General features: G+C 44.1%; 1 protein-coding gene across 2 annotated transcripts in view; it reads left to right on the top strand.

Annotated features, from left to right (window-relative positions):
* Positions 1–2,360: 2,360 nt before the first annotated feature.
* plekho1a (pleckstrin homology domain containing, family O member 1a) overlaps positions 2,361–14,036 on the top strand; it is a 28,885-nt gene continuing 17,209 nt past the window's right edge. The window contains exons 1-3 of one of the 2 annotated variants that reach the window (XM_039820664.1): positions 2,361–2,637; positions 5,550–5,699; positions 10,870–11,010. In XM_039820664.1, the coding sequence (XP_039676598.1) occupies positions 2,611–2,637; positions 5,550–5,699; positions 10,870–11,010 (318 nt within the window). In that variant the 5' untranslated portion in view covers positions 2,361–2,610. Of the gene's footprint in view, positions 2,638–5,398; positions 5,700–10,869; positions 11,011–14,036 lie in introns of those variants that run through there. The other variant, XM_039820663.1, reaches the window with a different exon arrangement.

Below are 14,036 nucleotides of genomic sequence, written 5' to 3'. Positions count from 1 at the left end.
GGCGCTCGGGCTTTTACCGCATTTAGAGCAGGGCTAAGACTTTGGAGGTTAGGGACGGTTAGGGACCTATAGACCTTTTTCTACTATGACATGTCATAGTAGAAAAAGCACAGGTGTATTCAAAACCATTACTGATGGCTGCATTCCACTTAGGAGAGGTCCTGGTATTAAACCATTACTGATGGCTGCATTCCACTTAGGAGAGGTCCTGGTATTAAACCATTACTGATGGCTGCATTCCACTTAGGAGAGGTCCTGGTATTAAACCATTACTGATGGCTGCATTCCACTTAGGAGAGGTCCTGGTATTAAACCATTACGGATGGCTACATTCCACTAAGGAGAGGTCCTGGTATTGGTCATGCTGACTCACTGAAATATCTTACTGGGACACTTGATGGAACTGAGCCATCGTTAAGGTTATCAATCTCAGCTGTGCTTTTCCTACTATGACAAGTCAATATGTCTGCTGTGGAAAAGGTCCATAGCGGAGATAGCATGGGTGCGTGGGTGCTTGGGTGCAGTCGCCCCAGGGCCCCGTGCCAATTAGAGGCCCCTCAAATGCTGGCAATCTTGCGTCACTTGACACACTGCAGATTATTAGCTGAAAGAAGCTATAATTGCTGAATATGATCTCATGTTGTGATAATCCAGCTCTTCTTATCAAACATATATATATATATATATATATATATATATATATATATATATATATATATATATATATATATATATAATAGAGCCATGTCAGTTATATAGTGTGGCACTGGTTGGGAGCTCTTTGCCTGTTCAGCACCATCGCTGTCCATCAGCGGTCGCTGTCCGTGGTGCTGAAAGATTGGTACTTGACTGGAAAACTGCTTTCCTTGTTCGTCAATACAAACTTTTCAAATAATTTGGCTTTTCTTTGCGTTTTATTTCACATAGAGGCTTACTTGGCTCAACACATGACACATTATAACGTGCATTCATCAGATATTTTACCGTTTTTTTTTTAACGGTTTTAATTTTAAAATGACTTGGTAGCAGAGGGCCCCATGATGAAGCTCCGCCCCCACTGTACTGAGAGTCTAGCTCCGCCCTTGCTAGGGACAACTGTGTCCCGTCAGTGCCGACAGCAGTGTGTCCAAGCTGCTGACAGATAACATGTCGGGAATTTCTGTTTAAGTCATTACATTTTATCAGCGGTGGGAAGTAACTCTACCGTAGGCTACTTCGATTCAATTGTAAGGTGATTTTAATTGTCATTTTCTCCTACTTATTAGGCTACTTCTAGTCCACCACAGTTCAGAGTCAAGTAGGCTATTGTACGATTGACTTAACTGTTTATTTCATAGCTTTAGTTACTTTGCAGATTCAGATTAATAATACAAAATAATATGAATAAATGATGATGTATATAGTGGATTAAAAATGAGACTTTGTTGATCCGGTGGTGAAATTCACAAGCTGCCTGCCACGTCATACTTCGGCTTTTATTTTGGTGAAAGTAACTCAAAAGTAATGCAAAAGTAGTTTTAAAGCATTACAATTCAGAGACAGTAATATTGCAATGTAACTAATTACTCTCAAATTACAGTAACTAGTAATCAATAATGTATTACATTTTGGAAGTAACATACCCAACCCGGCAGCCACTGCCTTCTTTGTGCATCGAGCAGGTGACTCTGAGCGGGCAGCAGAGGAATGTGATTAAGAAGAATAAAACTACATGTGGAAATATGCCGGCTCTATACACGCTAAAAATCCTGATTATTTACATGGAGTCTGGTGGAGATATGCTGGCTCTATACACGCTAAAAGTCCTGATTATTTACATGGAGTCTGGTGGAGATATGCTGGCTCTATACACGCTAAAAGTCCTGATTATTTACATGGAGTCTGGTGGAGATATGCTGGCTCTATACACGCTAAAAGTCCTGATAATTTACATGGAGTCTGGTGGAGTTTGGTGATGGGGATTTCGGGGCTGTTTCATGTTAAACTAAAAGGATCTTACTCTTTAACTAAAAGGTCTATCTCTGTAGGGATCCATCCCATAATGTTGTCAGACACTTAGAATAATAATCTGAGTCTGTCAGCGGCAACAACACAACTTTTAGTGGACGCTAAACTGACGCTGATGACACGTCATAGCGCCACCAGATGGCGCTGTCTGTCTTTGTTCTCTCTTTGTTTTTTTACCAGAAAGAACATATATAGGCTAAAGTGCGCGGGTCCGCGTTTCAGAGCGCGCGCACCAGTGTTTAGAGCGAGAGCATCTGCCTCCACACACACACACACACACACACACACACACACACACACACACACACACACACACACACACACACACACACACACATATCTCTCTCTCTCTCTCTCTCTCTCTCTCTCTCTCTCTCTCTCTCTCTCTCTCTCTCTCGGGGAGGATGCCGCCTCAGTTCAGACAACAGACGCGGATCTGAAGAGCTTCCGGGCGGACTACCGGACACACCGACACGGTCACCGCGATCTCCCGGGCACGGAGCCGCCGGGGCCGGGCCGAACCTTCGCTAACGTCGGCGTGATTCCCCCCGGAGAACCGCGGAGGGAGAGAGGGAGGGAGAGAGAGAGAGGGAGAGAGGGAGGATGAAGAAAAGCAACCAGAGCAGACGGGTAGGAGTCACAGATCCATCCGCTTTTATCTTTATATAATCAGCCTTTAACGCCGAGGAACATCCCATAATAACACGCTAATAGAGGGGTTATAATGCTGGAAGCAGCGCAGATGATATCCAGAGAATATGCGATTAAATTCTTAATATTATTCCAGTCATTCGTGTTCAGATCAGTGGGAGAAAAAACAGCAGAATTGATTTAATATTCTTGTAATTTTTGGCAGAAATCTGCAGGATTCTGTGTAATATTTCCTTCATAACATGTGGTGTAAGCTTTATGTTAATTATGTCACATCCTAAAAATTATGTTTTTAGACATTTGTTTGCATAAAGAAACCATGTTTTATAATTTAAATATGAAAATGTTAATAATTTAATGAGTCTGCTGCGTCTGTTTACAAACTGTGTATGTAAAGAAAATTAATTATGTAAATATCCTATAAAAAGTTACAATATACATATATATACACATTTAAAAAAAATGAAATGAAATTAAAAAATTAAAATGAAATGAAATTAAATAAAAAATTGTAATAAGTCTGCTGAGTCTGTTTAAAAACTGTTTATATGAATAATATATATATATACATTAAAAAAAATTAAACCAAAACATAAATAAATAAATTAAATAAATTAAATAAATTAAATAAATTAAATAAATTAAATTAATTAATTAAATAAATTAAATAAATTAAAAATAAAATTGTAACAAGTCTGCTGAGTTTAAAAACTGTTTATATGAAGAAAATATATAATATAAATGTATTAAAACATCAAATCTATTTTCTTTAGCAGCGAATATTTAATATTTAATATATCCTTAATAATGCTGATGTCACACATCTGTATTCTGTTCATGTTAATGTGTGTGAACAATATTCTGGGATCTGTAGTTTTTAAACCCCCAAAATCCATCGCCACGTCAACCAGGACGCCAAACTTATAGTACGTGTTTCCTGTAAAGAGTCCAGCGGAAAGTAACTAAGTACATTTACTCCAGTACTGTGTGTGTGTGTCTGTGTGTGTGAGTATGTGTGAGAGTGTGTATGTGTTTGTATTTCTGTGTGTGAGTGTGATTGTGTCTGTGTGTCTGTGTGTATCTGTATATGTGTGTGTGTGTGTGTGTGTGTGTGTGTATGTGTGTGCCTGCGTGTCTGTCTGTGTGTGTGAGTGAGTGTGTCTCTGTGTGTTTGTGTGTGTGTCTGTGTGTGTATGTGTGTGTTTGTGCCTGTGTGTGTGTATGTGTGTCTGTGTGTGTGTATGTGTGTGTGTTTGTGCCTGTGTGTGTGTGTGAGTGTGTGTATGTGTGTCTGTGTGTGTGTATGTCTGTGTGTGAGTGTGTATGTGTGTCTGTGTGTGTGTGTATGTGTATCGTTTTTTTAACATTTTTTAGTTTTTTTTTCAACATCTTATTCCCTTTGTTGATACTTTTTTAGCTTTTTTAAACTCTTCTCTACTCATTTGGACGGCCTGTGCTGCGGGCCGACCCCGACGTATATGTCAGGCTCTTTTTGGAAGTGGTTGCCATGACTACGACTCCCAGCGCTGACGGATTATTTCCGGGTCACAGAGCCCTCCAGCCGGCTGGGGGGTGGCAGTTAGAGCATCATACTCTCATTAAGGTGTATACAGTTGGGGGACCAGGGGGCTCAGGTGGTAGAGCGGTCGCCCAATCGAATGGGACGGTGGTTCGATCCCTGGCCCTGTCCAAGTGTCCTTGGGCAAGGCACTGAACCCCGAACCATGCTCCGCCTGTGGACAGTTAATGTAGCAGAGCTGTTATTAAGACAGGATGGAACTGTGTGTGTCTGTGTGACTGTGTGTGTCTGTGTGACTTTGTGTGTCTGTGTGTGTGTGTCTGTGTGACTGTGTGTGTGTGTGTGTGTGTGTGACTTTGTGTGTCTGTGTGTGTGTGTGTGTGTCTGTGTGTGTGTGTCTGTGTGACTGTGTGCGTGTGTGTGTGTGTGACTTTGTGTGTCTGTGTGTGTGTGTCTGTGTGACTGTGTGTGTCTGTGTGTGTGTGTGTGTCTGTGTGTGTGTGTCTGTGTGACTGTGTGTGTGTGTGTGTGTGTGTGACTGTGTGTGTCTGTGTGACTTTGTGTGTCTGTGTGTGTGTCTGTGTGACTGTGTGTGTCTGTGTGTGTGTGTGTGTGTGTCTGTGTGTGTGTGTCTGTGTGACTGTGTGTGTGTGTGTGTGACTGTGTGTGTCTGTGTGACTTTGTGTGTCTGTGTGTGTGTGTCTGTGTGACTGTGTGTGTCTGTGTGTGTGTGTGTGTGTGTCTGTGTGTGTGTGTGTGTGTGTCTGTGTGACTGTGTGTGTCTGTGTGTGTGTCTGTGTGACTGTGTGTCTGTGTGTGTGTGTGTGTCTGTGTGACTGTGTGTGTGCATGTGTTTGTGTGTGTGTGTGTGTGCCCGTGTGTGTCTGTGTGACTGTGTGCGTGCATGTGTGTGTGTGTGCGTGTGTCTGTGTGCATGTGTATCTTTGTGTGTCTGTGTGACTGTGTGCGTGCGTGTGTGCATGTGTGTGTCTGTATCTTTGTGTGTCTGTGTGACTGTGTGCGTGCATGTGTGCGTGTGTGCATGTGTGTGTCTGTATCTTTGTGTGTCTGTGTGACTGTGTGTGTGTCTGTGTGCGCGTGTGTCCATGTGTGCATGTGTCTGTCTGTGTGACTGTGTGGGTGACTTTATGTGTCTGTGTGTGTGTGTGACTGTATGTGTGTATCTCTGTGTGTATGACTGTGTGTGTGTGTGTATGTGTGTGTGTGTGTGTGTGTGTGTGGGTAAAGTATTTCTACAGTGTGGTATTAGTACTTCTACCGCAGTAGAGGATCTGACTGCTACATGGTGTTTTGGTGTTGTGGTGTTGTGGTGTTGTGGTGTTGTGGTGTTGTGGTGTTTTGGTGTGTTCAGGGCGTCCAGGACTCGGCGCCGGCGGCGGTGCAGCAGCCGGAGAAGGCCGGCTGGATCAGGAAGTTCTGCGGCCGCGGCATCTTCAGAGAGCTGTGGAGGAACCGGCACGTGGTGCTGAGAGGAGACATGCTGTACATCTCAGACAAGGAGGTGAGGACACACACACACACAGACACAGAGATACACACAGAGATACACACAGAGATACACACACACACAGACAGACAGACACACACACATATACACACACACACACAGATACACACACACACACACACACACACACAGACACAGAGATACACACAGACATACACACACACACAACACACACACACACACATACACACACACACAAATACAACACACATACACACACACACACGTACACAGAGATACACAGAGACTACAAACACACACACAGAACACACACACACTACACACACACACTACACAGATACAGATACACACAGAGATACAAAACACACACACAACAGACACACAGAACACACACACACACACACACAACACAGAGATACACACACAGATACACAGAGATACACACACACACACACAACCGACACACACACACACACACACACACACACACACAATACACACACACACGACACAGCACACAACCACAGCACACACACACACACACACAACACGCGCACACACACACACACACACACACACCCGCCTTACACACACACACACACACACACACACACACACACACACACACACACACACACACACACACACACACACAGATGCATACACACACGCACACACACACACACTTGGTTGAAAGAAACTCAAAATTTCTGACATAACTTTTGGAAATCGGTTGAATTTGACCCGAGGAGGGCGCCCGGTTAGCTCAGCTGGTAGACGTGCGCCCATATATGACACCTCTCCGCACGCGACTGATAGCACGTCTAAGCTGACACCACAAAGCTGACCGCCCCACAAAGCTGACAGCTCAACGAGCTGACACGCCACAAGCTGACGCCGCCCGAAGCTGCCGCCCCACAAAGCGACCGCACAACGGCTCCGCCACAAAGCTGACAGCTCCCCGCTGACGCCCGGACAAAGCTGGCACCAGCTCCCACCATGAAGCACACACCCGCACCAAAGCGGCGGCTCACGCCACCACCCCCCCCCCCCCTCCCAGGCTGACACCGACCAGGACACTACCACAACCACGCTCCCAAGGTACCCAGCTCAGAGCTCTCACGCCACAAAGCTGACGCTCCAAACGCCAGGCTCACGTGCCACAAGCTGACACGCCACGTCGGCTGCCAGCCACAGTACCCACCAAGCTCGCAGCACAAAGGCAGCCCGACAGCTACCCCCACATTCACAGGGACTCGCCCTATAGCGCTTTGTTGCTCTGTTTGCGGCTTGGGCTAGGAGCTCGACCCGGCCACATGCCACAGTGTGCGTGAGCCACCACTGTCCCCCCCCAAGCCTGACGGGCTGGACCCGGCTCCCACCCTACCCGACCCAAGCCCCGCCACGCTCCCAGCTACCAGCATACGTGAAGATCCGAAGCTACCGGCTCTACCGCCCGTGCGAGCACGTACGAAGCGCAGCCTATGCAGCGTCCGCACAAGCTGCCTGCCCCCCGTTTTGGCTAGCGCGGCGGCTGGCCTAACAAATGGTCAGATGTTCAGATGGTTGCCGAGGCCCTGAAGGCATCACAGAGGCCAGGCTGACTCAGCGCTTGTTTATGTAACTGTTGTGTAAGTGAACGTGTCATTTGTTCTGTTTTCACTTCGCTGACTTTCAGCCAATGTTTGATTCTCTCGTTTTATTCTCTTGTTTTATTCCTCTCGTATTATTCTCTTGTTTTATTCCTCTCGTATTATTCTCTTGTTTTATTCTCTCGTTTTATTCTCTCATTTCTCTTTTTACATTTCCCTCCGGAGCAAAATAATGACTCATGACTCATCACTTAACTCCAAGGTTGTTTTTGTGTTATTGTTGTGTGTGTGTATGTTTTTATGAGTGTGTATGTGTATGTGAGTGTGTATGAGTAGTGTAGTGTGTGTGTGTGATGTGTGTATGAGTGTGTATGAGTGTGTGGTATTATTGTATGAGTATTATTGGTGTATGATTATTATTATGTGTATGAGTGTGTGTATATGAGAGTGTGTGTGTGTGTTGTATAAAGATGTGTATTATTGTGTATAGAGTATGGTAATTGATAATATGGTAATATTATGAAATAATGTGTGTATAAGTGTGTAATGAGTATAATAATTGATAATATTATTATGTAAAGAGTGTGTGTTATGTTGTGTGTGTATTGATATTATAAAGAATGTGTTGTGTATAAGGTAGTAATGATATTAATATTATGTTATTAATATGAAAGTTGTATATGTGTGATATTATTGTGTGTGTTTATTGATAATATGGTATTAATATTATTATAATGTTAATGATATGTTTGTATGTGTGTGAGTGTTGTTTTGTTAATAATGTTTATGTTTATTGTTATGAGTGGTGTGTGATATATGTGATTATAATGATATCGTGTATTATGGTGTGTGTGTGGTGATATGTGTTGTTGTGTTTATAGAGGTGTGTAATAATGTGTATTATGAGTGTGTTATGTATTAATATAGTTGTGTGTATGAGGTGTGTGTGTGTGTGTGTGTATATAAGTATTATGTGAGTGTGTTTGTATAAGTGTGTGTTTGTGTTTTTGTTGTATGTGTGTTTTTGTTATTATAAAATGTTTTTGTTTATGTGTGTATTATAGTGATGTGTGTGTGTTTTATTTTATGTGTGTGTTGTGTGTGTGTGTGTATAAGGTGTGTGTGTGTGTGTGTTTTTGTTTGTGTATGAGTGTTGTGTGTATGTGTGTGTGTTTATAAGTGTGTTATTATTTTATTGTATAGTGTGTGTTGTGTGTATGGATTTCTGTATGTATGTGTGTGTATAAGTGTGTGTGTGTGTGTGTGTGTGAGACAGATGAACTTTGTGGATTAAAGTTGTACGAAGTTAAAATGTCTCTGATGAATGAAACATGGAAACCAAACGCAGCGAGTCGACTCCATTTAAACTCCATCTCCCCTTCTCCCTGCAGAGTGTGTGTGTGTCTCTGTGTGTGTGTGTGTGTGTGTGTGTGTGTCTCTGTGTGTGTGTGTCCCCGTCTGTCTCCAGAGAACTAAAGTACTCAGATTACTTTTTACAAACCGGCTTCTTTCTCCTGATGTCTGACGCTGGTTCCTCTGGGAACGTGTTCGTGTTTGACCCACTTTCATCTCTGTTGTTTATCTGTGTGTGTGTGTGTGTATGTGTGTGTATGTATTTGTGTGTGTGTTTGTGTGTGTGTGTCTCTCTGTGTCTCTCTGTGTGTGTGTGTGCGTGCGTCTCTGTGTGTCTCTGTGTGTGTGTGTGTCTGTGTGTGTGTTTCTGTGTCTCTGTCTGTGTCCGTGTGTGTGTCTATGTGTGTGTGTGTGTGTGTGTGTGTATGTATTTGTGTGTGTGTTTGTGTGTGTGTTGTATGTCGTGTGTGTCTCTCTGTGTCTCTCTGTGTGTGTGTGCGTCTCTGTGTGTCTCTGTGTGTGTGTTTCTGTGTGTCTCTGTGTGTGTCCGTGTGTGTTTCTGTGTGTGTGTGCGTGTCTCTCTGTGTGTGTACTCTGTGTGTCTCTGTGTGTGTGTCTTGTGTGTGTCTTTTTGTGTGTCTCTGTGTGTGTCTGTGTGTTGTGTTTGTGTGTGTGTGTGTTCTGTGTGTCTCTGTGTGTGTGTGTGGTGTTTGTGGTGTTTGTGTGTGTGTGTGTTTGTGTGTGTAGTCTCTGTGTGTCTCTATGTGTGTGTGTTTCTGTGTCTCTGTGTGTGTCTGTGTCCGTGTGTGTGTGTGTGTGTCTCTGTGTGTGTGTGTGTCTCTGTGTGTGTGTGTGTGTTCTGTGTGTGTGTGTGTCTCTGTGTGTGTGTGTCTCTGTGTGTGTGTCTCAGTGTCTCTGTATGTGTTTCTCTGTGTGTTTCTGTGTGTCTCTGTATTTGTGCGTGTCTTTGTGTGTGTGTGTGTGTGTTTCTGTATGTGTGTGTGTGTGTGTGCTTGTGTAAAAAGTGTCTTAAACAGATAATTGTTGGATGTACTCTCATCTCTGTTGTTAATCTAAGTTAAAGAACCGTCCGCTAGCTGAGGACACTCACACATAAAGTGTGTAAAAATACCCTGTTACAGGTACTTGGTGTACAAGTCCTGCTTAAAGTACAGTAACTAAAGTACTTAAATACATGTAGTGGAGTAAACGTATGAAGTTACATAAAGAGGAGCAAGTATTACAGCTTGTACTGCAGTAAATGTGTTCAGTTACTTTCTGCTGCAACGCAGGTGATGTTACTGGGTACCCAGGTGTTAGTCAGCCCCTCTGTTATCTCTGTGTCACTGCACCTGTGTGTCTGTGTGTGTGTCTGTGTGTGCGTCTCTCTGTGTCTCTGTGAGTGTTTGTGTGTGTCTGCGTGTGTGTGTGTCTGTGTGTGTGTGTCTGTGTGTGTCTGTCTGTGTGTGTGTGTGTCTCTGTGTGTGTGTGTGTGAGTGAGACGTGTGTGTGTTTCTGTATGTGTCTGTGTGTGTCTGTGTGACGTGTGTGTGTGTCTGTGTGTGGCGTGTGTGTGTCTCTGTGTGTGTGTGTGTGTGTCTGCATGTGCGTGTATGTGTGTTTGTGTGTGTGTGCACTTCTCAAAAAATTTGTGTGTCTCTGAATATGTCTGTGTGTGTGTGTCTGTGTGCCTGTGTGTGTGTGTGTGTCTGAGTATATGTGTATGTGTGTCTGTATGTGTGTGTGTGTCTCTGTATGTGTCTCTGTATGTGTGTGTGTGTGTCTCTGTATGTTTGTGTATGTGTCTCTGTATGTGTCTGTGTGTGTGTGTGTGTCTCTGTATGTGTGTGTGTGTGTCTCTGTATGTGTCTCTGTATGTGTGTGTATGTGTCTCTGTATGTGTCTGTGTGTGTGTGTGTCTCTGTATGTGTCTGTGTGTGTGTCTCTGTATGTGTCTCTGTATGTGTGTGTGTGTCTCTGTATGTGTGTGTATGTGTCTCTGAATATGTGTGTGTGTGTGTGTGACAACATTTCTGCAGCTGGACGATTTATTCGTACGCAGAGCTTTTCGCTTTATTCATAATTGGCTAAATTGGCTACTAGCTTTACAACGTTAGCCACCGATGTGAATGTTCACCCTCATGTGTATGTAATCGATGTGAGGAAGTAACTGTGTGTGTGTGTGTGTGTGGTGTGTGTGTGTGTGTGTGTGTGTGTGGTGTGTGTCTGTGTGTGTGTGTGTGTGTGTGTTTTTGCAGGTGAAAGACGAGCGGAAGGCCCAAGAAGTCTTCGACCTGGCGGATTACGAGCGTTCGGAGGAGCTGAGGAAAGCAAAGAGTCGCAGCAAGAAGAACCACAGCCGCTTCACGCTGCTGCGCCGCCGGCAGCCGGGGAACACCGTGAGTTACCGCATTAACACACATGAAACACCGTAAGTTACCGCATTCACACACATAAAACACCGTAAGTTACCGCATTCACACACGTAAAACACCGTAAGTTACCTCATTCACACATAAAACCTAATAGTTACCGCGTTACACACGGGAAACACCCTAAGTTACCACATTCACACACGGGAAAACCCCGTAAGTTACCGCATTCACACATAAAAACCGTAAGTTACCGCGATCCAAACAGACTGATAAGTTACCGCGTTCACCGCGAAACACCGTGAGTTACCGTCATTCACACCGCGAACCGTAGTTACCGCATTCACACGAGGCACCATAAGTTACGCATTCACAGAGGAAATAGAGATTACCATTCACCACGGGAAACACCGTAAGTTACCGCATTCACACCGGAAACACCATAAGTTACCGCATTCACACATAAAACACGTGGTTACCACATTCACGGGAAACACCGTAAGTTACGCGTCACATGGTACCGTGAAGTTACGCATTCACACACGGAAACACCGTAGGTTACGCATTCACAACGGGAAACACCGTAAGTTACCGCATTCACAGCGAACACGTAAGTTACCACATTCACATGAAACACCGTGGAATTACCGCATTCACACATGAAACACCGTAGAGTTACGCATTCACACATGAAACACCGTAAGTTACCGCATTCACACATGAAACACCGTAAGTTACCGCTGTTCACGCAATGAAACACCGTTGAGTTACCGCATTCACACATGAAACACCGTAGGAATTTACCGCATTCACCTACGAGAACATCGTAAGTTACCGCGTTCACATGAAACACCGTACGCGCAACACAGCAAATGCCGTAAGTTACCGCATTCACACACGGGAAACACCGTAAGTTACCGCATTCACACATGAAACACCGTAAGTTACCGCATTCACACAGAAACACCGTAAGTTACCGCGACACCGTGGTGCGTTCACACACATGAAACACCGTGGGATTACCGCATTCACACATGAAACACCGTAAGTTACCGCATTCACACACATAAAACACCGTAAGTTACCGCATTCACACACATGAAACACCGTAGGTTACCGCGTTGCCGCAAGTTACACGAAACACCGTAAAGTTACCGCATTCACACATGAAACACCGAAGTTACCGCATTCACACACGAGAACACATCTAAGTTAAACGCATTCACAGCCATACACGTAAGTTACGCATTCACACATGAAACACCGTAAGTTACCGCATTCACAATGAAACACCGTAAGTTACCGCATTCACACATGAAACCACCGTAGATTACCGCATTCACACCACGAAATCCGTAGGTACCGCATTGACACACGAAACATCGTAAGTTACCACATTCACACACGGGAAACACCGTAGTTACCGCAGTTCATAAAACACCGAAGTTACCGCATTCCACACATGAAACATCGGTTACCACATTCCCACATGAAACACCGTGAAGTTACCGCATTCACACATGAACACCGTAGTTACGACCGTGTTATTTACGCAAGTATTACCGCATTCACACATAAAACACCGTGAAGTTACCGCATTTACACAAAACTCCGTGGATTACCCTCACATAACCGTAGTACCACATTCCACAACACCGTAAGTTACCACATTCACACATGAAACACCGTAAGTTTCCAACCCACATACGAAACACCGTGAAGTTACCGCATTCACACACATAAAAACCAGCGGTGACATTCACACATGAAACACCGTAAGTTACCGCATTCACACACGCAAACACCGTAAGTTACCCATTCACACGAACACAGGATGCGATCACACATAAAACACCGTAAAGTTACCTCATTCACAACGATTGCATTCACACAAAACACCGTAAGTTACCGCATTCACACATGAAACACCGTGGTTACCGCATTCCCATGAAACACGTAAGTTACCGTTCCACAAACAGAAACACCGTGAAGTTACCGCATTCACACACAAAACACCGTAAGTTACCGTTCATGAACAGGCAAGTCGCATTCACGAAACACATAGTTACCGCGTTTCACACGACACGTAAGTTACGTTCCTAAGTTACCACATTCACACAAACACCGTGAGTTACGCATTCACACGAAAACCGTGAAGTTACGCATTCACACACGGAAACACCGTAAGTTACCGCATTCACACCGGAAACACTCGTGAAGTTACCGCGATTCACACATGAAACACCGTAAGTTACCCGCCAACACATAAAACACCGTGAAGTTACCACATTCACACACGGGAAACATCGTAAGTTACCGCATTCACAACAAACACCGTAGTTACCGCATTCACACATGAAACACCGTAAGTTACCGCATTTCACCGTAAGTTACCGTTCACACACGAAACACCGTAAGTTACCGCATTCACACGAAACACCGTAAGTTACCGCATTCACACAGAAACACCGTAAAGTTACAACACGTAAGTTACCGCATTCACATGAAACACCCTAAGTTACCACGTTCACACGAAACATGTTAAGTTACCGCATTCACACATGAAACACCGTAAAGTTACCACATTCACACATGAAACACCGTGAAGTTACCGCTTCACACATGAAACACCGTAGTTACCGCATTCACAATGAAACACCGTAGAAGTTACCGGGTTCACACATGAAACACCCGTAAGTTACCGCATTCACGGAAACACCGTAGTTACCGCATTCACAATGAAACACCGTAGATTACCGCATTCACATGAAACACCACACGCATAATACCGTAGGATTACCACATTCACACATAAAACACCGTGAGTTACCGCATTCACACACATAAACATGTGAAGTTACCGCATTCACACGAAAACACAGAATTAGTTACCGCGATTCACACATAAAAACACCGTAAGTTACCACATTCACACATAAAACACCGTAAGTTACCATTCACCACAGAAACATCGTAAGTTACCACATTCACACACATAAACACCGTGAAGTTACCGCATTCACACATGAAACAAGTGGTGCATTCACATACAC

This window comes from Perca fluviatilis, chromosome 13 (assembly GCF_010015445.1).
Source record: "Perca fluviatilis chromosome 13, GENO_Pfluv_1.0, whole genome shotgun sequence".
NCBI classification, from domain to species: Eukaryota; Metazoa; Chordata; class Actinopteri; order Perciformes; family Percidae; genus Perca; species Perca fluviatilis.
The sequence above is the reverse complement of the archived record's forward strand: the minus strand, read 5'-3'. Positions and strand labels throughout refer to the sequence as shown.